This window comes from Danio aesculapii, chromosome 13 (assembly GCF_903798145.1).
Source record: "Danio aesculapii chromosome 13, fDanAes4.1, whole genome shotgun sequence".
In the NCBI taxonomy this organism is placed as follows: Eukaryota; Metazoa; Chordata; class Actinopteri; order Cypriniformes; family Danionidae; genus Danio; species Danio aesculapii.
In genome coordinates, this window is record NC_079447.1 from 153,891 (window position 1) to 178,890 (window position 25,000).

A 25,000-nucleotide genomic window follows, 5' to 3' on the forward strand; every position below is an offset into this window, starting at 1 on the left:
TGTAGAAGTGTAAAATTTCATCATTAATGATCTTAACAGCACACACACACTCATCATTAGCGCTCCTCTGTGTGTGTGTGGACACTAATATATTCATCCTGATATGTATATTTATCGTTATCCTGCTAGCTGTGAACAGACCTTCACTTGTGACTTGCACATGAGTGACTAAAGCTGCGCTCACACTGCACTGTTCTCTCCATAGACTTCCGTTCATACACACACGTGAATGTGTCAGACTGGAAACACAAGCTCGTGCAGCAGGTTTCTCTGTTCGCTGTGTTGGAAGTTCAAGCTTGGTGAACTCTGACCTGCGGAATCTCATCATGTGACTGTGTGAGACCAATCGAGGATCAACATGAGCTCTCTGGGTGGAATTTAAAACATGGACCAATCACTCGCTATTTAAATGTCTAATCATCTTGTTTAATCCCGCCCCTTTTCACAGCGCTGTACAACAGAATTTCACACGCTCAAACTCGAGTGTGACTGCAGCATTACCCCACCTCTGCAACAAACACACATCACTTACACACAACATGCACACACACACATACTAGACAAGCATGCACACCAGACAGACCACTGACACACAATATGCACACCTTAAACAAAACAAACACCATTATTGTGTGTAATATATATGATCCTCACTGCAGTCTTAAGTGTTTGTGATCCTTCAGAGTCATTATAATAAGGTCCCAGTTAACAATTTTGTGTTTAACAGATGTCTAATGGACATCTAAAGCAGACAGCTTGGCTAAAACAAGGATAAACTTGGGCTGTCAGTGAAAATCTAAGAGACGTCTAGGAATAGCCCAAACTAGACTAATCATCAAATAGATAGTTTTTCTTTTAGACATCTATTAGACACTTTTTAGACATATATTATATGTCTATTAGACATCTTTTTTTATAACTATTAGACCTCTTTTAGACATCTATTAGACATCTATTATATGTCTATTAGACATCTTTTTTTATAACTATTAGACCTCTTTTAGACATCTATTAGACATCTATTATATGTCTATTAGACATCTGTTAGACATCTATTTAACATGGGCTCATTCTTAAAATGAAGTCCCATGGATGTTTCTGGAGACTGCGAATTATGTAGCTGGGGGAACGTATGGCTGCATTTAATTTTTTTAAACGAACGCTATGGGCGGTATGACGCCGTTCCGTTTCGTGCTTACCGGCTGACTGCCTACCCTGTGTGGAGGACTTTTTCGCTGCAACCAGTTTTTCCAGTTAGCTCGTCGTGAACAAATGAACAAATAAATAACAGGGTGAGAATGTGGTAAAATCCGAAAACGTGATCAGACAAGGGCTTTTCTTTTTCTGGAAGGCTTTTGTAAATCGTTGGTTGGGTTTTAGGGAAGTAAGTGGGTGGGTGGGTCAATCGATAAAATTGGTTGGGTTTAGGGAAGGAGGAGGGTGGGTCAGTCGATTGGTTGGCCGGCCAGTCAGTCATCCATTCATTCAGTCAGTCAGACAGACATTCGGTAGACAGCAGCCTCTGGTGTGTTTAGGCGAGAACAGTGGGCGGAAACATATTTCGTGGTCTCCAGAAACGTCCATGGAACTACATTTTCAGAATGAGCCTGGGTTGTATCTGTTAGACATGTTTTAGACATCTTTTAGGCATCTATTAGCCATCTTTTAGACATCTTTTAGGCATCTATTTGACATCTTTTAGACATTTATTAGACATCTATTAGACATCTTTTAGACATCTATTAGACATTTATTAGACATCTATTAGACATCTTTTAGACATTTATTAGACATCTATTAGAGATCTATTAGAGATCTTTTAGACATCTTTTAGACATCTATTAGACATCTTTTAGACATCTATTAGAGAAAATTTAGACATCTATTAGACATCTTTTAGACATCTATTAGAGAAAATTTAGACATCTATTAGACATCTTTTAGACATTCAATTCAATTCACCTTTATTTGTATAGCGCTTATACTAAGTAGATTGTGTCAAAGCAGCTTCACATAAAAGGTCACAGTAAATAGGAACAGTGTAGTTCAGTTTGTAGTGTTTAAGTTCAGTTCAGTTTAGCTCAGTTCAGTGTGGTTTAATATTCACTACTGAGATACTGAATACTGAATCCAAATACTGAAGAGCAAAACCAACGAATAGACATCTATTAGACATCTTTTAGACATTTATTAGACATCTATTAGACATCTTTTAGACATCTAATAGACATCTTTTAGACATTTACTTGACATCTATTAGACATTTATTAGACATCTATTAGAGATCTTTTAGACATCTATTAGAGATCTTTTAAAAACAAATGATCAAGGCAAGGCAAGGTTATTTCAGTAGCACATTTTATACACAGGGGCAATTCAAAGTGCTTTACATAAACAAAAATAAAGGAACAAGTATAAGGAAACAAATAACAGAGATTAAAAACAGATGAAAATGTGTTAAACAGGTTATAAAACAAAGACACTATAGTGTGATGTGTGTGTCGCAGCACAGTGCTCATTCAGTAGCGGCACAGCTACACAGATGTGTGTTCAGTCTTGTTGTGAATGTGCCTAATGTTGGAGCACATCTGCAACACACTGCTATGATTATGATCAGATGGACAGATTATTTAGTATTAACATTAAGTGTTTTAATGACATCAGAGATGATCTGAAGTGAAAGTGATGAGTTCATTCATTGATCTCTCACTGTGTTTCTGCAGGAGGCTGACGCAGAGCATCATGGGATGGTGATGGCGGATGTGTTGGAGAGCAGCAGTGATCGACTGAACATCTCTGGAGGAAAATTCTGCAAGTCTGAGTCTCAGAGCCACAGGTGAAGCCCACAACACACTCCACATCACACCTGCTGTCTCTCTCTCTCTCTGTGCTGCTAGGGGAGTGTGTGTGTGCTGTTAGAGAAGTGTTTGGGCTTTTAGAGAAGTGTGTGTGCTGCTTTGTGTTAGTGTGACACTGAGCTGTGGGTTTGTGCATGACATGCTAGAGGAGTGTGATACTAAGCAGTCGGTCTGTGTATGTGTGTGTGTGTGTGTGTGTGTGTGTGTGTGTGCGTGCTGCAGTAAAGCAGAGGTCAAGGCTCCGCGGCGGATACGCAGCACCTCCATGAAGGACAGACAGAACTCTCGAGCTCAGAGCGAACGCACCATCAGCATGGACAGTGAATACACACCCCACAGCCGCTTCACTGCACAGGTGACATACACACATGGCTCATCTGTCCATTCATCCACTGTGTGCTTCATACACTATCACACACACACACACACATTTACCACATAAATACTTCAGTCACCTCACGTCTGATCCGGTTCCACATGAGGATAATTCATGTAGATACACAGAGAGAAAAACTAGCTCTGCTCTTTCTGTGTGTGTGTGTGTGTGTGTGTGTGTGTGTGTGTGTGTGTGTTGTTCAGGTTCCCAGGAAGTCTGTGTATGACCAGCTGAACCAGATCCTGATCTCAGATGAGAGACTCCCAGAGAACATCATCCTCATCAACACTGTCGACTGGCAGGGCCAGGTGTGTGTGTGTGTGTGTGTGTGTATTCATGCACATTTTGAAATATTGCATCAAAATGCTTTATAGTAAAGCCAAGATGTGTACAATTGTTTAAAATGTGCATTAAAAATGATAAGTGAGGAGGTTAACCTGAGGTTTCTATCTGCTGCTCCTGAACTGTGCTGTGATCAGCTGTAGTGAGTAAAGTCTTCATCAGTATAAGCTCTTCAGTGCTGATCAGATGATCTGGCAGATATAAATGTGTGTGTGTGATGGTCTTTGCGTCAATAGCCCCGTTCGCACAGTGATAGCGGTAAATATTGGGAAAATGTCCGGACCGTCTTTACCAGTAAATTCATTAAAGCGCTGTTCACACAGGCGAGACCAGAAATGAGCTCTAAACCGCTGCGCTTGTATCTGTAAACATTTGTGTAGAAGGTGTCAGGCTTTTGTTGATGGATTCACTTGTGTTTATCTCTTTAGCATTCACACAGCTGCTTTTGTCTCAGAGACATCCAGAGGCAGAAGAGCTAACCGCAGCTAAATGCTTAAACACTTGACTACATCACAAGCTTCAATGAAAACATGTGGAGGAACACTTTCACATGTGCAGATGTTCATAATATGTGTGTGTGCGTGTGTGTGTGTGTGTGTGTGTGTGTGTGTGTGTGTGTGTGTGTGTGTGTGTGTGTGTGTGTGTGTGTGTGTGTGTGTGTGTTGATCACCGGCTGCTTCACGTGCACACGCGTCACACAGCTAATGCAGGTAAACGAGCAGCGGTTTATCATCAGCATATTGATATATTTATACACAGCGGGCATTAAGGAGGAACACAGAAACCTGATCTGACTAACATCTAGCAGCTGAATGTGTCTGGAGAATTATCTGAAGGCTTTTATTCTCATAAACAGCGCAGATGTGGATGTGTCTGAGTGTTCTGATTGGCTGGAGTAGACGTCTCTCGTCAGCGTGTTGTAATCGTGAACGTGCTCTTTCCGGCAATCTTGCTTCCTCGTTCACACAGAGCAGCAGTCAGGCAGATTAGCGCTAATGCTACAACTGCTCTTTCTGGAAAACTGCTGGAACAAATTCACCGGTGTTTTCAACAAGGAGCCTGCTCACACATACAGACAGATCTGGAAAACTGTCCGGAACTCTCCAGAAAGCCAGTATGTGTGAAATGGGCTATTACTGTTGGTCTGCAGCCCTCCATGTTAGCAGCTCTCCAATGTTGTCAGATGTGAGATGTTGTTGAGCTGATAGTAAAAGGCGTCAGTCCTCCATCAGTCCGTCATCACAGTGCTTCAGTATTCTTCTTCTTCTATTATTATTCCCTCCAGAACTGTCTTGAGCATCTGTCTGCGCTCCCGTCTCACGCCTCCAGAAGCCACCGCGTTCACTGTGTTTGGTCTTGGTTTTCTGAGGTCAACTCATTTATTAGACTCAAGGATAGGGATTGCATTATCGTAGAGTTCTGTAAATATGCAGATGTCACAGGCCTGTGTTTCTGATCATTTCTGAAGTTCATTCAGGCGGATGATAATGATCTCCCGCTGTTATTGAGCGTGTTTGAGCTGTGTTTTCTCACACTGAGCTCATTGTGTCTGATGAATAAGCAGATCTGGAACAGTATTATATATATATATATATATAACAGTATACAGCTGACGTCAGAATTATTCGCCCCCTGTTTATTTTTCCCCAATTTCTGTTTAGCATTTCTAATCATAATAGTGTTAATAACTCATCTCTAATAACTGATTTATTTTCTCTTTGTCATGATGACAGTAAATAATATTAGACTAGATATTCTTCAAGACACTTCTATACAGCTTAAAGTCACATTTAAAGGCTTAACTAGGTTAATTAGGTTAACTAGGCAGGTTAGGGGAATTAGGCAAGTTATTGTATAACAGTGGTTTATTCTGGAGACTATCAAATGAAATTTAGCTTAAAGGGGCTAATAATATTGACCTTAAAGTGGTGTTTAAAGATTAAAAACTGCTTTTATTCTAGCTGGAATAAAACAAATAAGACGTTCTCCAGAAGAACAAATATTATCAGCGCGTGCGTGTGTGTGTGTGTGTGTGTGTGTGTGTGTTCAGTATGTGGCGGAGATCCTGCAGAAGCACACTCAGCCCATAGTGTCCACGTGCTCCGCTGCTGACGTCCAGGCCGCATTCAACACCATCGTAACACGCATTCAGAGATTGTGAGTGTACACACACCTGCACACACATGCACGTACACACATGGGTTCAAAAACACATATGCATGCGCGCACACACACAAACCGGCACAACAACCTATTAGCATATTTAGATTTTCAGATAAACATTATTTATTAAGTTAATCAGCTCTTTCCCTGTGAGGAGTTTACTGCTCTGGTGGGAATCTTTGGTGCTCACAGTGTAGCATAAACAAGGACACACACACACACACACACACACACTGATTAATGCACTGTGCTGTATGAGGTTTATATCACACTGACAGCTGCAGATGCTCAAGAGATGAATCATAACTCTAACAGTAGCACTGAGCTTCAGTTATGATGATTTGTGTGGTGAGCATCTGCAGCTGACCATGTGTGATATAATCATCATAACTCACTGAATCAGCAGCCAATCACAATCCACTGTGAAGACCCTGAGGATTTCAAACAGCACAACCCTTAAAATAACCAGAGCAGCGTCACCACACAGCGTCAGCTCATCCTGTGTGTTCAGTTGAACTATTCAGACAGTTTCACCAATCTTCTGAACACAATCATCTATAGCTCCTCCTACAGCTGTACTGTAACGCCCAGACTCCGCCCACTGTTAAAGTGGCAGTGCGATTAGTGTGTGTGTGTGTGTGTGTGTGTGTGTCAGGATCAGTGTTTGATTGATGTGTGGTGTGGCTCCTCCCACAGCTGTAACTGTAACGCCCAGACTCCGCCCACTGTTAAAGTGGCAGTGACGGGCGATCAGAGCTTCCTCAGCACGGTGCTGCGCTTCTTTGTGGAGCAGCTGGCCAACAAGACGCCTGATTGGCTGAGCTACATCCGCTTCCTGATCATCCCCATTGGTGAGAGACACATCTGCTGCTCGCTGGAGAGAATCATGAGTGCGGAGTTTGATGTGTGTGTGTGTGTGTGTGTGTGTGTGTGTAACGCAGGTTCTCATCCGCTCGCCAAATACATTGCGTCGTTCGACAGTAAGTTCAGCAGCATGTTCATGGAGCCGTCGTGGAGGGAGCTGTTCTGCCGGCCAGAGCCCCCGAGCACAGGTACAGCTAACGAGTGTGATGCTGATGAACACAGGTGTGTGTGTGAGTGTGTGTGTTTCACCTGCATCTGTCTTATTCTACACTTATATCCCATAAATCCTCACTGCACAGCTCCATCTGCTGGACTCGCTCATGTACAGCAGTGTGTGTTTGTTGATGTGTTCATATTGTGTGTGTGTGTGTGTGTGTGTGTGTGTGTGTCTGCAGACTCTGTGGATGTGGCTGGACGGATCATCCAGTATCTGGCCGAAGCCAACGTGTGTCACCCATTCCCCATCTCTGAGGCCATGCTGACCTACAGACAGAAGAGGTACACCTGCGCACACATGCTCCAATAATCTGAAGTGTGTGTGAAGTCAGAGATAGCTCACATTGTTATTCTGTTAGTAAATAATTAATCCATGCTGAATTCTAAGTAATAAATGAATCTAGTGAAAATAGTTTTGGTCATCTACAATCAGAGTCTGCTTTTGGAGTGGTGCTCTTTCTGTTGATGTCCACATGAGGGAGTCCACATCAGCTGCATCTTAATTCCCTCACTTACTGTTAGCTTGCTATAGCTGGGGGCGTGGCCTGGGGGTGGAGTCAGCATGGGGGAAAACATTCCTTTCTCCTTTATTGGAAATAATGTAATATAATAACACACTCACCGGCCACTTTATTAGGTACACCTCACTAGTACCGGGTCGGACCCCCTTTTGCCTTCAGATCTGCCTTAATCCTTCATGTCAGAGATTCAACAAGCTACTGGAAATATTCCTCAGAGATTTTGCTCCATGTTGACATGATAGCATCACACAGTTGCTGCAGATTTGTCAGCTGCACATCCATGATGCCAATCTCCCGTTCCACCACATCCCAAAGCTGCTCTATTGGATTGAGCTCTGGTGACTGTGGAGGCCATTTGAGTACAGTGAACTCATTGTCATGTTCAAGAAACCAGTCTGAGATGATTGGAGTTTTATGACATGGTGCGTTATCCTGCTGGAAGTAGCCATCAGAAGATGGAGACACTGTGCTCATAAAGGGATGGACATGGTCAGAACAATACTCAGGTAGGCTGTGGCGTTGACACCATGCTCAATTGGTACTAATGGACCCAAAGAAAATCTCCCCCACACCATTACACCACCACCAGCAGCCTGAACCGCTGATACAAGGCAGGATGGATCCATGCTTTCATGTTGTTGAGGCCAAATTGTGAGCCGAGCATCTGAATGTGTCAGCAGAAATGGAGACTCATCAGACCAGGCAACGTTTCTCCAATCTTCTATTGTCCAGTTTTGGTGAGCCTGTGTGAATTGTAGCCTCAGTTTCCTGTTCTTAGCTGACAGGAGCGGCACCCGGTGTGGTCTTCTGCTGCTGTAGCCCATCCGCCTCAAGGTTTGGACGTGTTGTGTGTTCAGAGATGCTCTTCTGCAGACCTCGGTTGTAACGAGTGCTTATTTGAGTTACTGTTGCCTTTCTATCAGCTGGAACCAGTCTGGCCATTCTCCTCTGACCTCTGGCATCAACAAGGCATTTGCGCCCACAGAACTGCCGCTCACTGGATATTTCCTCTTTGTCGGACCATTCTCTGTAAACCCTAGAGATGGTTGTGCGTGAAAATCCCAGTAGATCAGCAGTTTCTGAAATACTCAGAGCAGCCCGTCTGGCAGCAACAACCATGCCACGTTCAGAGTCTCTTAAATCCCCTTTCTTCCCCATTCTGATGCTCGCTTTGACCTGCAGCAGATCGTCTTGACCATGTCTACAGGCCTAAATGCAGTGAGCTGCTGCCATGTGATTGGCTGATTAGACATGTGAGTTAACCAGCAGTTGGACAGGTGTACCTAATAAAGTGGCCAGTGAGTGTATAATGCTAATATAATATAATTCTAATAATGCTAATATAATATAATTCTAATAATGCTAATATAATAATATAATCCTCGTAATAACTCTATCACACAATAATCTAATAATCCTCATGCTGGTGAGGGAGCTCTCTGCATAATCTGACAGAGATGCATGTTTTGAGCAGCACACAGATATCTAGCAGGACCATCAGCAAACACACTAACTGTGGCACAATTATTACATTTGTGTGTGACAATAACCAACACTACAACATAACCTGAACCTGCGTCTAGCTTAATAAACCGGTCTGTCAGGTCCTTATAGAATCAGGGTGATTAGGCCAGCTGCTGGTCTACAGTGGTGTGTTCTGGAGACAATGGAGAAACAATGATTCCTAGAGGAGGCTAATAATAATGACCACAGCGTCTTTACTCTCTTATTGTGGTGTTTTTAATCTAAAGATTTTAATCTAGTTTATATATCTGTGTGTGCTGTGGTGTTCGCCCCCGCTGACAGACTCAGTTATTCACAGTCACACACTGATCTTCTCCTCATCTTCTGTTGGCTTTCCAAGGAAGCGGAGTTTATATTTTGATTTGTACATCAGGTATTTGAGCTCTGAGTCTCCATCTGTCCATCTGCTGTGCTTCTGTCATCGCTCACCCACACACACACACACACACACACCCACACACACACACACACACACACACAGACACACACGTGTGTGTGTGTGTGTTCTGCCGTGCTCATCTTCTTCTGTTCAGATTCACACACGTGTGTTTCTGATCAGCTGTTTCTGCTCATGCCATCGTGATCTTCTGCACTGCTCCATCACACCACTCAGACCTGTGTGTGTGTGTGTGTGTGTTTGTGTGTATTTGTGTTTGTGTGTGTATGGGTATAGGTTGGTGTACATGTGTTTTTGTGTTTGTGTATATATATATATGTGTGTGTGTGTGTGTGTGTGTGTGTGTGTGTGTGCTGCTCTGACCCTCTGTCCATCTCTCTGCAGTCCTGATGAAGACTCCTGCCAGAAGTTTGTGCCATTCATCGGGGTAAGAGAGTCCAGAGCCCTGATATAAGAGACATGCAATGCAGTGTGTGTGTGTGTATGTGAGTGTGTGCACGTGCGAGTGTGAGAGAGAGAATGTGTGTCTTTATGTATGTGTGCATGTGCATGTGTGTGTAAGTGTGTCTGTGATATTGTCTGTGTGCGTGTGTGTGTCGCTGCTGCTGATCTGGGTTCAGTGATGCTGATTGGCTGTCCTCACTGTGGTCTGCAGGTGGTGAAGGTGGGCATCGTGGAGCACAGTCTGTCCACATCAGGTGAGCTCAGGTGCCTCATCTGCATCTCATGTTTATGTGTGTGCGCTGTTAACGAGCGTCTCTCTGTTCTCAGTGGACTCTGATGATGCCATGGGCGGAGGAGTGGGTGTGGCTTCTCCACTCATGATGCAGTCAGCCACACCCTATGGGAGGGAGATATGTGTGACTCCGCCCCCCTCGCCCTCTGCATGTGCTGTTTTCACTGGAGTGGGGTATGACATCATCGTCTGTTACACCTGTGTGTGTGTGTGTGTGTGTGTGAGTGTGTGTGTGCACGTCTTCGTACACCAACAGTGAGCTGATGGGTCTGCAGGTGGATTGATTGATTGATTGATTGATTGACTGATGAGTGTGTGTGTGTGTGTGTGCAGGTCTCCGTGCACCGGCGGCGAGCTGATGGGTCTGCAGGTGGATTATTGGGTGTGTGTGAGCGCGGACAGGAAGCGTGAGGGGGAGAAGCGTGAGGTGGGCCTGAAGAACACACTGAAGAGTAACTTCCGCTCGCTGCAGGTCAGCCGGCTGCCCAGCGGGGGCGACACCGCGCACACACACACACTCGCCATGACCGTCGTCACCAAGGAGAAGAACAAGAAAGGTCTGATATGTGCACACACTTATGCGTATCGGTGTGTGTGTGTGTGTGTGCGTGCAGTGATATTCAGTGTGTGTGTGTGTGTGTGTGTGTGTGTGTGTGCAGTGATTTTCCTCAGTAAGAAGCCGAAGGAGAAGGAAGTGGATTCTAAGAGTCAGGTGATCGACGGCATCAGTCGGCTCATCTGTACAGCCAAACACCAGCACACCATGCTGAGAGGTACACACACCTGTATGAGTATAGGTGAAGAGTTCAGATGCAGAACCCTCTAAATCCATCAGAGCTCTTCTCTTGTGAATGAGCCTTTTCTCTCAGGCTCCTCTATTAGCTTCAGAAGTCTCCCTTTTCTATGTGATGATGAGGTTATTAGCGGCTAAATAAACACTGTTCTTCATAAACGTCACTTCAGACAGTTCTTTAGTTTTCATTAAGGCTGATTTTCTGTTGTGTCGACACCAGCTGAATCCACTTCTGCTCTTTATGCAAACACCTCTAAATCCCCCTATTGAGACGAGAGAGTGTAATGAGCTGAACATCACTAAAGATGCAATGAGACATTATTTTACCCAACATAAAACACACACACACACCACCTGAAACACAGAAATCTGTCAAGTAAGAGGCGGTTCATTCCACTGTGATAAAGCAGACACTAAGCAGAAGGAAAATCAATGAATGAAATCTGTCAAGTGCATTAATCAATAACATTAAAACTGACATTAATTAAATCTGAACGATCTGTTGTCATTTCTGATATACGGGATTTAGATTTAATGTAAGCAGAGCAATGTAAACATGGTAAATTAAGCCTGCTAGATTCAAATAATGTAGTGTAAAACATTGTGAAACATCAGTATCTGTCAGTGTTTCCTCGAGGATTTTTCCAGCTGTGGCGGCAGACTCTGTTGGGCCTTATACACAGATCTACCAACTATCTGCGGCGTTATTTCAGTGACAAACGTGGTGAGCGCAGTATAACGAGTCGAGATGGCATTCATGTAATACGAGCATGTGAATCTCTGTGCTCGAGCGCTGATTTCCTATGTTCGAGTACAAAACCTCTTGGACGCCCTCATATCCGCTGCTCAAGCGCAGATTTTCTTGTGCGCTCAAATAAACACTGCTGAAGTGTGATTTAGCGTGTTTATGTAACGAGTGTGTCTCCAACATTTATTAGATTTGCTAGGAATATTTCTGAATGTCTCCAATAGACCTCCAGCACGCCACTAATGCGGCCTGAAGTCAAGTGAAACGGTTATAAACTCCAGCAAGATCAAGTCATTATATGCAAAGCCACAAAGCTTTATCTATAAATAAATATAATGATGGTATGGGCTCATCATAACTGACTACGTCGTGTTAGCTGGCCTCACGCATTAAACACCTGTCAGTCAGTCAGTCAGCACGTCAGCCTAAAGGGTTACACAAATAGCGCACAGCACTACTGCGGTTACAGAAGAGTTCACGCTGTTATAATTCACTCACCTTTTAATACGTTTGTGTTCGATTATCACCTGCTATTAAAACAACGGCTGAATGTCTTGAATGAGAAGCTGTGATGTAGCTGTGGCGGGAGGAATTTTAGTATAGCGCCTCACCATGGAGGAATGAATGTAGAGGAAACCATGTCTGTGCATTGATCATTAATATAAAAGCTGATCAGACGTATGGGTATTATAAAGTAATATTAATAATGAATAGTTTTATACATTATCTTTTAAAAATAGCTTAAATTAGTGAATAAAACACAGAGTAGGCCTACTGGGCAAAAAGGGGATGCCCCTCAGACAAGTTTAGAAGCCGTCATTCATTCATCCTCACCATACTCAAGGTCTTGGTCTCTTTTTCAGGTCTTGTTTATCCTCATAGCATCCATGTGGGATAAAAGAACAGCATCTTAACTCTGTCTGATGTGAAACAGTTTCTGTTTAATGTAAAGTAAATCAAACTCATTCAAAGTAGCGCAAACAAACATGATGACTGCATGCTACACCTCTGACTGTACAGTGTGTTTTATTCTCCTCATAATGCTCAGAGTTTTGAGGTAAGGCACATTTTCATTTGCCATTCACTGACAGTCAGACAGGCTCATCCAGTTCATCAAACTCCGTCTTTTAAAATCAGAAGCAGAATAAAGCAGTCTCTTCACAAAGCCGGCGTATTAGCGCGCCGCTACATTGAACACACATGATTCTACTCGCGCCTTCTGATTGGTTCTCAGGATATAGCGGCTTTTACTGTCAAAGGCTACTGGCGTTTAGCGGCTTTTGCCAGCAAACTGTTATTTCTGATTGTGATTTCAGATGATTTGAAGAAAAATATTGGTTGAACATGTACTACATGCCTAAAGCCTTCACTCAGTATCATTAGCTCATTTACAGCGGCAGTGGCGTTTAGCGGCTTTTGCATCTGAACTCTTCATATATATTCAGAATAAATATGCACAGTACACACACACATATATGTAAGCTTCTGTTTTGATTAACCTTCTGACAGCAGCACTGGATATAAAGTAAAGTGTGTGTGTGTGTGTGTGTGTGTGTGTGTGTGTGTGTGTGTGTGTGTTTCAGTCTGCATTGATGGCGTGGAGTGGAACGATGTCAAGTTCTTCCAGCTGGCGGCGCAGTGGCCCACACATGTCAAACACTTCCCCGTGGGTGTGTTCGGCTACAGCAAACCTGTGTGATTGTGTGTGTGTGTGTGTGTATGCGCGCTGACCAGAGGCGCTCGGTCAACAGGTTCCCATGGAAACCCACAGTCGGCGCTTCAGTCGACACTATCGGCATCAGCTGTGTTCTAGCCGTGTGTGCTGCGATGGCCAGCGGGAGGCACCTTATCATTTCTGTGAAATCCTGTGTAGAATGCTGTGTCAGGTGCATGATGGGAAGGCGAGTGCGTGGAGCCATGCTGAGCTGTTTTACTGTGAATTTAAATGGATTTTGTAGCTCAATTGTGAAGTGTTTTAGTGTCTTTGTGGTGTTTTGTAGTTGATAAAGCACAGAGTCAGATGAGCAGGGGTATTACAGCACACACACTCATTCATCACAGGACACGACGGGGTCCCTTCACCCTAAAACAGCATTCTGTCCTCATCTATTCATACTTTCCTCAGGTCAAACATTATGAGCTTCTGTATTCTGTTGAACACTAAAGAAGATATTTTGAAGAATGTTGAAAACCGGTAACCATTGACTTCAGCTATGGAAGTCAATAGTTACCGGTTTCTTACTAAATATCTTCTTCAGAGTTCAACAGAAGGAAGAAACTCAGTAAGGTTAGACCAATATTGAGTATTTATTTTGGATTGTAAGGCCCGTGCACATCGCACCACTGCACTCTCAGCTTTAATGAGGAGTGATTGACGACGGGGTGTTGAATTATTCAGGGTGTCCACCGCTCCTGCAGTTCAGCATGCCATTATTAAAGCTTGATTCCAGATATATCTGGGATATCTTTAATTCTTTGTGTTGTATTTTGTCATCGCATTACTTCACGCCTGCTGTTGTGTTTCAGCTCTATTTTGTTCCTCTCATGCTCTTCAGCTGGCAGTCGCTTAAAGGGTTAGTTCACCCAAAGAGGAAGATTCTGCTATTAATCACTGACCCTCATGCTGTTATAATCCTCCCATGGCTTTAGTTCACCTTCAGGATATAAATGAAGACAGTGAAGCGGAGTGTGTGTCACTCATCAGGGGTGTGTTTATAGTTATCCCCCATCCGCAGGTGATTATTACTCCTCCTCTTGAGCTGCTGAATCCACTGTTCAGATGTTGTGTCGTCCTCCTCCTCCTCCTCCTCCTCCTGTTGTGATTTCTGACTGTTGTAGCTGTGGAATAATCATTCAGCGGAGTGATATGAAGCTGTAATGCACTCTAAACCTGCCGGAACTACTTTAGCTGTGCCTTTATCTGACAATAACCAAACACCTGAGAGTGACCATTAGCCAATCAGAATCCAGCATTCAGCAGAGGTGTAGTATGAAAGGAAAACCCACTCATAATGTAGTCTCAGAAATAGCTGTGGTCAGTCAGAGAGCGGCAGTGTTGGTGTAATACACACAGTGTTGTGAACGGGCCTTTACCTCCATCATCATCGTGTTTACTGCATTAATCTTGTTTGGGAGGAAACGGCCTGCATTTCCAGCCCGTCAGTGTTTGTGTTGTGCTCATATTAGTGTTGAACTGTTTGGATCTGAACGTGTGTGTGTGTGTGAGTGTGTGTGTGTTGAATCTTTAACACTGCTTCTGGTGTTTTGGTGTCCCACACATGTGTTTAGATGGTCTCGGTCTATCCTCAGTGTCAATTTAATGTTTATTTCCTAAATAACCACTGAAGTCAGATTCCCTGTCCACACCGCTGCTTCTGCAACACCAGATTCAGCCGCACTTTACTGTGGTAAACACAGTAATCTTACAATAATCTCCATTCATCCTCACTTCAGTCCCGCACGGCTGACTTTACTCTGCAGAACAGGAGGAGATCTTGTGTCTCTGTAACGTGTCTCGTGTCTCTGAGAGTCTCGTGTCTCTGTAACGTCTTTTATATTTCACAGAAGAGATGAAGCCTAGTCAGTTTGACAATATACAGGTCAAGATTAAATTACTCGCCCTACTCTAAAATATTCTGTTTTTAAAGTGTTTCGCTAGTGCTGATTAAAAGATTTTGCAACCCATTTCTAAACACAATAGATTTAGGGCTCTATCCTACACCCGGCGCAATAAGGTGCAAGACGTGTTTGGCGTGATTTGTTGCTATTTTCAGACCAGCGCAGCAGTAATTTTTACATTTTGCTCTACAGTGTTTAAATAGTAACTCCATTTGTGTCACTCTGTGGACTCATGTGTGTGCTGGTCTATAAAGGAGCTGTGTTAAGGCGCATTGTTGGAGCGTTGCTCTATTGAGGAACTGAAATAGACCAACAGCACCATTGACCAACTAAAAGCTGCTCTAAAGTCCAGTGCAGAGCGTGTTAGTTATGAGCCTTAAACGCTTACACACTGCTGAATACACACAGGATGAACAGCAACACACAAATATCTTAACAGATGAAAACAATTAAAGGATTAAAATGATCCAGAAATGATGATTTTCTACATCAATATAAACAGCACTGCCTCCAGGCCTTCTTCACCTCGGGGGGGCTTTATCAGTTTATTCATGACGATCTCCATCAGTATAATGTGATTATTATCAGCAGTATTATTGATTATCTGCAGATTTATATCTGTTTTAATAAACACACGTGTAGATGTGTCCAGCTGTGGGGTTTTGGAGACGTCTGCATCACCATATTGGGCGTCAGAACAGGACGTGTGTTTGGATATAACTCAGTGTTTTGACCACACTTCATTATTATTGATCATTTATTCCTCTGCTGGAGATTAGAGCTGAATTTAGAAATAGTTTAGATCAAATCTTTGTGTTTAATAAAGGAAATTAAATATGTGGGCTGATGGATGTGTTCATTGGAGTGAGTCTCCAGCATTTCATTACTCCACCAAAGTAAAGGAGTAAAGAGTAAAAGTAAAGTAAAGAGAAAGTAAAGAGGCTGAATGGAGGAGGCTCGTTCTTTATCCTCGTGCTGCAGATGCTCTGTTTAACTGTTTTCTGGCTAGTGAAGCGTAGTAATGCACCATGGAGTGACACAACTGACTCTTAAAGGGAATGAGAGACGAGACTCGGATTGGTTTAATGCACGTTATACTCAAAACACACCCAGAACTCATTACGAGAATAAGCACAACCCTGTTAGACCATGCGCCGGGGCGCAGAGCGTATTTTAACATCCTTAAAATAGTAAAAGTGGATTCAGACACGCCCGTAATGCTTTTGCACCATGCGCTGTAGACTTTATGTCTAGATCATTAAAATAGAGCCCGTAATCAATAATTTCTGAAAACTGGTGTCTTTTCTCTGCCATGATGACAGCACACACTATTTGACTGGTTATTAGTATTCAGCTTATAGAGACGCTCACAGGCTTAATTAATGAGGTTCATTACGGGACTCATTGGACTGCAGTGGTTTATTATCATTAAATCATCGATCAGATCTAAAGAGGATTAATAACGCTGAGCTCAAACATCATCTCAACAACTGCCTTTATTCCAGCCAGACTGAAATACAGACACTCTCCAGAGGGAATACAGTGAGACGTGTGCTCGACCTGGTAAACAGGCTGAAAAATAAACCCATTTCAGAGCTGTGCAGGATATGAGTAACACACTGACGTCAGATCAGCTCTCAGCTCAGCTCATCTCCTGACGAGTCATGTTTATTAATATTACCATAATAACAGCAGAGACAGGGTCTAATCGAGTCACACAGACCTCAAGACTGTCCGGCTGATGGTGAACTCCTGAGTGTGTTTACTGTGCGCCTGTGTCTGTCAGGTGTGTTTCAGACTCACACACTTCAGCACAGATCCTCACTGTTAGAGACGAGTTTACTGTTCAGTGTGTGTTTCACACACCAGCTGATCAATAAAAGACTTTCAGCACAGCCAGAGTGTGTGAGAGACTCTCAGTGTGGTTCTTTCAGGATGTGTGTGTGTGTACCACCACAGTGGGCAGGTGTGTATAGCTCTTCCTGGCGGGCAGCAGTCTGATCTGTGTGTGTGTGTGTGAGTGTGTGTGTGAGTGTGTGTCCTCATGCGCGCGCCGCAGCAGTGGGCAGGTTTATGTAGCTCTTCCTGGCGGGCAGCAGTCTGATCTGTGTGTGTGTGTGTGTGTGTGTCTCATGCGCGCGCCGCAGCAGTGGGCAGGTTTATGTAGCTCTTCCTGGCGGGCAGCAGTCTGATCTGTGTGTGTGTGTGTGTGAGTGTGTGTCCTCATGCGCGCGCCGCAGCAGTGGGCAGGTTTATGTAGCTCTTCATTGCGGGCAGCGGTCTGATCTTGCGTCCTGCCCACCCGCCCTTCCTCTGCCAGCGGCCGCTGCTCGGTCTGATGCCCAGCCAGCGGTTGGTGCCCGCTTTACCAATGATGCGCTTGTTGTGATCCACGTTTGACACGCGGCCCACCGTCGCCACACACGTCTCCAACACCTGCACACACACACACACACACACTTCAGGGCATCTTCAAGACAAGTGAGCTTCTTAAAACAACGATCAGCCAATGGGAAGCAGAGTAATGTCAAGAGGAAAACTAGGGTGGGCTTCATCATGATACACACTCCTTATCTGCTTCATGCAGCGTCTGACGGGGATATTGGTGATTTATTTATTTGGGGGGGATTTGAACACCTGTGCTATGCTTTAACTGATCTACTTTGTTAATCTGCATAATGCAAATCAAGACAAACACACATTTTACAGGTCTGACTCTTACAGTCAGCAGTTTACATGTACCACAACATTTAATGCACGTCTATGCAGGAGTGTATCCAGCAGGTGGCGCCAGTGTGTGCAGTTATGATCAAGCACATCATCATACACAAGAACAGATTCCCTATAAATAAAGCAGGCGTGTTTAACTGCATGTGTGATCTTGAATATGGAGCTGTGTTTGTCTGACTTCAGTGTTAAACTGTTATTATAACTTGATGATGAAGAGTTTTGCACAGGAGTGAATGTAAACATGTCTGTTCTCTCACCTGAATCTGGTGTTTAGAGGGAAGCTGAATGATGGCTGTGCCGCTCACCTTCCGCAGCAGCACTCCACATGTTCCTGTAGACCAGACACATCACCATCATCATCATCATCATCATCATCTGCAGGTTCATTCATTCATTATTAAGCACTTTCACCAAAGATGAGCACAGTGCTGGGCATAACAGCTAATCAGAACAACAGAGCATCCAGAAAAAGCGATAAGATAATCAGTATAACTAAAGCAGATGAACACTTGCTGGAGCCTGAGGGACACACATGACGAGCTAAAGTAAAGGGTTAGCTGGTGAAGAGGGCCATACTCCAGCACTCTCCACCCAAAATAAGCATGTGATTCCATTACTTCAGCTACAGGCGTGCAGAAGAGCAGATCCGTCTTCAGCAGAGCCACACTGGGTGAAAGCGTGGTGTCATGGTCAGATCACCAACCCTTCACCATTTCATTCTTAACCTGCATTTTCCCCATTCACTCCTCTATTCATTTCCATCTTTACCATGCGAGTGTCTCTGCTTTTACTCAATCATTTACTTTATTCCAGAATTACTCAGGATGAAGTCTTTTCTGATCTGCTCCATCTCAGGGTGAGGCAACAATTGCACCTCCATCATGATCCACACAGACCCAGCTCCTGTTAGTGTGGGCAGAGAGTGATTTAAAATGGGTCGAGTCATTTATAATGATGGTGTAGAGTCTGTTCAGGGGGTCCTAAAAAGTCTTACACTTCAAAATCAAAGTTTTAGGCTTTAAAACAGGGGTGTCCAAATGCTGTCCTGAAGGGCTGGTGTCCTGCAGACAACACACCTGCCTTTAAGCTTCTAGTATACAATAGGTGCGTCCCAAATCACACACTCCAGCGCTCTTCTGGGCTCTTTAGTAGTATAATAGTGTCAGCAGTGTGTTCAATAAGTGCACTTGAATGACCCAGATGATGCACTCATTCAACCGCTAAACAGAAGTGTGTAATGTTGGACACGTCACACACTCAAAGGCCACAGCTGTGCTCACGTAGCGGAAGAGGCGGAGCTACTGCGCGCTCATGTTGGATTACTGTATTCTGGATTGTGAAAGCAGTATTCTCCTGTGGGAGTGATTACAGCGCCTCCTGGTGGTGGTTATACTCATGACAGGTGTTATTCGGTCATTCATTTCAGTAATTTGGCGACTGTCAAACGTCATCAGGGAAACGGTGTGAATTTCCGATCAGTAAAACAACATTAGTGCTCCATTTAGGACGACACTACATCCAAGTGCACAGTGTCTAGTGTGTTATTTGGGATGCAGCTCTAGACAGAGCTTGATGAACTGTTTCAGGTGTGTTTAATTTGGGTTGGAACTGTAATATGTAGGACACTGGCCCTCCAGGACTGAGTGTGGACACCCCTGCCTTATAAAGTCTTAAACTCTCTGAAAGATTGTGCTGTAAGACTTAAATCATCTTAAACAGGTCTTCATTTTCCTCTGTCCATGTAAAGCTACTCAATCTGGCCAAGACCCATCCCATCTCCATCACTCCATCTCAATAAAAGCTTTACCAAAAGTTTATTCACTAACTCCTTATATTTCTATTTATAAAGATGTTGTTTAATTATCTTCCTCACAATAACATTAGTCTTTATTGTTTTATTACTCTTTTAACTAGTGTTGGGGGTTATAATAGGGCCAGACAGAATCTGCAGACGGTTTTTACTATTTCTGCAGAGAATTTTGGTAAAATCTGCTGATTTCTGCTGAATTATTTTGGGAGTTTCAGAACTAACAGCTTAATATGTGGAATAAAAATAATCTTTTTAACTTTTATTTAATGTTTAAAATGCAAATGCTAGATTCACTTTATTTGGTAAATAAAGCAAATCTCTCATATAATATCTCTACTAAAGCACAGAGAATATGACTGTACACACTGCACTGTACATAAATCAGATCAACATTTACATATTAGTCAATAATATTACTGTAATTAATATAAAACTGAATAAATATAGATTTACACACATTTACACTTAGTAAATAAACAGAATTAAAGATGGGCTGAAAATCTGCGGGAAATCTGTGGAATTCTGCACGCACTGATTCTGTGTGGGTCTAGTTATGTGTAACACGCATTACGTAATAATCTTACTTTTGCCATGTAACGAGTAAAGTAAAGCATCACTGTTAAAAATAAGTCATATTATTTGAGATACTTTTAAAAATGTAACGCGGGTGACTCTTTACTCTGCTTAATTGGCTTTTACACAGTATAATGCGGAATAAAAGCGAGCTTAGTCAGGCTGAATCAGACACTCAATGAGAGAGCGTGCTGTGAGGAAACATCATCATCATCATCATCATCATCATCATCATCATCATCATCAGGTCTGTTTTTCACAGCAGATCAGTCAGTGTACTGTTCTAGTGACTGAATCTACTAACTGATATGGCTTTATTTACAGTCAGAGGGGGATCCAGTATGTTAGTACTGAAGCAACCCGTTTCACAACAACTCCATTCAGTTTAATGAACTGGTTAGTCCGGTTCACTTAGATGATCCGGTTAAAACAAATGATTCATGAACGCTTGACAACTGCAAGAAACACGACATCGCAAAAAAAGCACTACAGCCACCTCCAGCTATGATGGACATCAGCTCACCTGCAGCAGGTAAATCCTGAACTCCACTAAACTAAAGAAAAGGGGATCGCTGTTATCATTGAGGAGACGCTCCACCGTCTGCTGTAGGAGCTCTGCGCTCGCTAATATAGTCAGATTATTCCTCTTTTGGGAACCGATTGACATCTGTTAAGGCCATGTGAAGCGATTGATTCAGAGTGTAAAGCTCACAGATTTATTCTGATTTGGGGATGTTTTGATCCTCTTGCTGTTCCTTCAGTTATTAAACATTTAAATCGCCTGAATATAAATGATTGGGTGTTAGTACTCTTAGGCTTTACTGCAGAGCTTCTCTATAATACAGCTGCAGGTTCTGAAAGAGATCAAACCTCAGCCAGGTGAGCAGAAGCAGCGCTACAGTAATATAACACATGACGGACCTGAAGAGGAACTCAGGAACTCTATTAGTGACTGTTCAGGGGAGAAAGCTCAATACTGTAATGCACTACTGTCAGAACTGATCTAACAACGATCTAACATTTAATACCGTGTAAAACAGCATTCAATACTTATGAAGGGCCTTAAAGTTCTCTAGCTTGATTTATCACCTTTAAGACCCAGTGAACACTGTGAAGAGTGCTCAGGGGTTTGAGATGCTGATGGACATTAGTGCATCATAACTGTATTGTGAAGGGCTCCAGTCTGAATCACAGCGCTACAGATTCCTCTCACACCCCTAGTGTTGATCAGTGTGTGTGTGTGTGTGTCTGACCGGCGGCTCGGATGTACTGCGCTCCTCTGCCCGGGAACAGCTCCAGGTTGTGTATGATTGTGCCCACGGGCAGCGCGCCCACCGGGTGGGCATCTCCTTCCCGTGCCAGCACCGCCATGCGCCCGATGCCCCTGCAGCTCTGGATCAGGTCTCCCGCCTCCATGTTCTGGCTGGCGATAATCCAGCGCTTACGGTTCCCTCCGGCCACCAGAGCGATGTCTGCGGACCTGACCAACACACACACACACACAGATGAAGATGTGTCCACATGACCCCAGTGTTCTCCTCCTGACACCGGCTGCTGTTCAGTTCAGTATTGATGATCAACTCTCGCTTCTTCCCTATAAAGCTGTAAATAACCCAGCTCCTGTTCATCTGACCCAGCTTCTGTCTCACTACAACCCAACCTGCTCTTGAAGATCTCTAAACTCAGGGCTTCTGTAGTAGCCAGAATAGCAGAGTCCACTAAAGGAGGTCGAGCCTTCTCATTTACGGCTCCTGAACTCTGGAGCAGCCTCCTGATGATGTGCGGAGCTCACACACACTCTCTCAGCTCAACACTACAGTACAGACACATATCTATAGAGACACACACACACACTGCAGCACATAACGCTATCATGAGTGTGAGTGTGTGTGTGTGTGTGTGTGTGTGTGCTCGACTAATCACCTGTAGGACACACTCCTCCTGTAAGCTGCTTTCAACCAATAATTATAGTGAAAGCGCTATACTAATAAACTTGAGTTAAGTTGAACACGCGCGCGCACACACACACACACACACACACACACACACACACATACACACACACACACACACACACACACACACACACACACACACACACACACACACACACACACACACACACACACACACACACACACAGGGGTGTAGACGCTGACCTGCAGGGGTCATATCGGACCTCCAGCACCTTCTCCACCATCACCGGCTCCTCTTTTCCCGGCTCACTGCGCAGACGCTGGAAATCAATGATGCGGTGCCGCTGCTTGTGTCCGCCGCCGATACCATGGGTCTTTATCCGACCTGCGAACACACACACACACACACTCTGAACACTACTGCTGTCTGGAGCTGTGTTTCAGATGCAGATGTGCAGAGCTGGAGATAGAACCCGATCATGACCCAATCACTCAACTAATCGATTGGATTTATTGATTGATTTATTTTCAGCTTTGGGCTCCAGCCAATAGCAGAACAGCAACTACTGTGGAGGCGGGGCTAAAGATAGTAAGAGCCCATCTGATTGGTCAAATTTAGATGAAGAGCCACTGCATATAATGAATGCACATGTGATTGTCTGGATGGTGGTGGTGCGGTGTCTGACCGGTGTGGTCTCGTCCTCCAGTCTTCTTCATGCCGATTGGCCGGATGGTGTATTTCTCCCTCTGCTTCCACAGCGTGCGGTTCTGCAGCTGACACGCACTCGTCATGAAGCCGCGGCAGCCAATCAGAGCGCTCGCAGCAGCGGACGGTCCTGCCCACTGAGGACACACAGCAGGGGTCAGTGATCAGCCAATCAGTTATTGATTATGAAGATGATGATGATGATGAAGAACTGACCTGAGAACTGACCGTCCGCGAGCCCGACAGACACAGAGCCCTCAGCGCAGACGACAGCAGACTCACACTCATCCTGGACCTGAACACAATCAATAATCAATAATGGATCAGACACAGAGCCCTCAGCGCAGACGACAGCAGACTCACACTCATCCTGGACCTGAACACAATCAATAATCAATAATGGATCAGACACAGAGCCCTCAGCGCAGACGACAGCAGACTCACACTCATCCTGGACCTGAACACAATCAATAATCAATAATGGATCAGACACAGAGTCCTGATGGAGTATAGAGCTTTTTCTTGGCTGCTGCATGGAGGGTCACAGTGACCAGCGTTTTCCAGCAGAACGTTTAGAGCTTGCGTTTACAGTGTTTACAGCCGGTAATCTGCGCTCTGTAAACGGGTTTCAACAGTGTTTTGACTGGATTACAGAGTGCTTCTGTGACACAACTTTGAAGAGTGTGTTAAAGCCGCTACAATCAGTCAGATCTGTGATTCAAGCACGAGAGAAAAACGTTCTCGTAGTTCACGTGTCTGCCGTCAGAAATACAGTGTGTGTGTGTGTGTGTGTGTGTGTGTGTGTTTCCCCTGCCTGTCAGCTGTTAGCTCAGCGGCTCTTCAACACACACACACACACGCACGCATGCACTTCACTGCATTATAGAGCACACCAGATTACTGGCATGAGACTGAACAGGTGTAAGTCATGCAATTTACAAACCTAACTAATAAAGCCCGTTATTGATCCTCTGCTGGCTGATGTGCTGTTCGCTCTAATCAGGAGCCGTTTGTGTTTCATTAGTGTGTTGTGTTCACCATGGTTACTATTTTCTGTCATTTCAAAATGTCACTTATTTTCACTTTGTGTCACAGTTATTAAATCAATGTGTGTGTGCGTTTGTGTGTGTACACGTGTGCGTGTGTATGTGTCCTGCTGTGTGTGTTCTGATGTGTGTGTGTCAGATATTTTGGAGAACTACATGTGTTTGGGTTGGTTATATATTTGAAAGAGAGAAACTGTTGACTTTAGCGATGGCGAGGCTTCATTTAACCAGCAGGAGATGCGTCTGACAGCGAGGGGAAACGCCTCACAGCAGCTGTTTTCCATCCCTTTAGATCACATTATTAATATGATCAGTCCAGCAGGTGGCGCTGATCGACAGCAGGATCAGTTCAAAGATGATAAAAGCATGTAAAAGAGTAAAACTATTGTTCCAGAGCTGTCCAAATGTCACTGTTTACACGCATCCGCTGCCGACCGGAACTTCTTGGCATTGTCCTTGCGCTTAAACGCAAAGCATAATGGGTAATTTTGCATTCTAAGAAAAGGGTCTCTAGCCTAACCTGCACATTATCCAGGGCACCAAACAGCAACTACCTAGCAACGCCTTAGTAACCACTCAGCACCCTAACACCTTAATAACCCTCTAGCAACCAATCAAAACACCTTAACAACCACCTAGCAACGCCTTAGCAACCGCCTAGAACACCATAGCAACACCTTAGCAACCATCTAGAACACCCTTGCAACGGCAACCGCCTAGCAATGCCTTAGCAATCAATGAGAACACCCTAACAGCACATTAGCAACCACTTAAAACACCCTGGCAACCACCTGGCAATGCTTGAGCAACTAATCTGAACACCCTAGCAACCATCTATAACACCTTAGCAACCACCTAGCAACGCTTTAGCAAACACTCAGAACATCTTAGTAACTGCCTAAGCAACCACTTAAAACGCCTTAGGAACTACCTCGTAACGCCTTAGGAACCACTCAGAACAACCTTGCAACCACAAAGGAATACCTCAGCAACCTCCTAGCAATGACTTAGCAACCACTCAGAACAACCTAGCAACATTTTAGCAAACACATGAAACACCCTA

General features: G+C 44.0%; 2 protein-coding genes across 3 annotated transcripts in view; one reads left to right on the forward strand and one right to left on the reverse strand.

Annotated features, from left to right (window-relative positions):
• zmp:0000000755 (phosphofurin acidic cluster sorting protein 1) overlaps nucleotides 1-15,697 on the forward strand; it is a 38,994-nt gene extending 23,297 nt beyond the window's left edge. Inside the window, exons 11-23 of one of the 2 annotated variants that reach the window (XM_056471585.1) lie at nucleotides 2,724-2,836; nucleotides 3,081-3,213; nucleotides 3,438-3,542; nucleotides 5,627-5,733; nucleotides 6,436-6,590; nucleotides 6,681-6,791; nucleotides 6,999-7,101; nucleotides 9,646-9,688; nucleotides 9,917-9,959; nucleotides 10,033-10,171; nucleotides 10,331-10,554; nucleotides 10,657-10,770; nucleotides 13,122-15,697. In XM_056471585.1, coding sequence (XP_056327560.1) covers nucleotides 2,724-2,836; nucleotides 3,081-3,213; nucleotides 3,438-3,542; nucleotides 5,627-5,733; nucleotides 6,436-6,590; nucleotides 6,681-6,791; nucleotides 6,999-7,101; nucleotides 9,646-9,688; nucleotides 9,917-9,959; nucleotides 10,033-10,171; nucleotides 10,331-10,554; nucleotides 10,657-10,770; nucleotides 13,122-13,237 — 1,506 coding nt within the window. In that variant the 3' untranslated portion in view covers nucleotides 13,238-15,697. The remainder of the gene's footprint in view (nucleotides 1-2,723; nucleotides 2,837-3,080; nucleotides 3,214-3,437; nucleotides 3,543-5,626; nucleotides 5,734-6,435; nucleotides 6,591-6,680; nucleotides 6,792-6,998; nucleotides 7,102-9,645; nucleotides 9,689-9,916; nucleotides 9,960-10,032; nucleotides 10,172-10,330; nucleotides 10,555-10,656; nucleotides 10,771-13,121) is intronic. The other variant, XM_056471584.1, reaches the window with a different exon arrangement.
• A 937-nt stretch (nucleotides 15,698-16,634) lies between these two features.
• The window catches only part of mrpl2 (mitochondrial ribosomal protein L2), a 9,150-nt gene continuing 784 nt past the window's right edge, over nucleotides 16,635-25,000 (reverse strand). Inside the window, exons 2-7 of the mRNA XM_056471586.1 lie at nucleotides 23,108-23,186; nucleotides 22,872-23,028; nucleotides 22,429-22,570; nucleotides 21,523-21,749; nucleotides 18,144-18,217; nucleotides 16,635-17,592 (exon numbers count right to left, since the gene is read on the reverse strand). Of these exons, the coding sequence (XP_056327561.1) occupies nucleotides 17,380-17,592; nucleotides 18,144-18,217; nucleotides 21,523-21,749; nucleotides 22,429-22,570; nucleotides 22,872-23,028; nucleotides 23,108-23,179 (885 nt within the window). The 5' untranslated portion in view covers nucleotides 23,180-23,186 and the 3' untranslated portion in view covers nucleotides 16,635-17,379. The remainder of the gene's footprint in view (nucleotides 17,593-18,143; nucleotides 18,218-21,522; nucleotides 21,750-22,428; nucleotides 22,571-22,871; nucleotides 23,029-23,107; nucleotides 23,187-25,000) is intronic.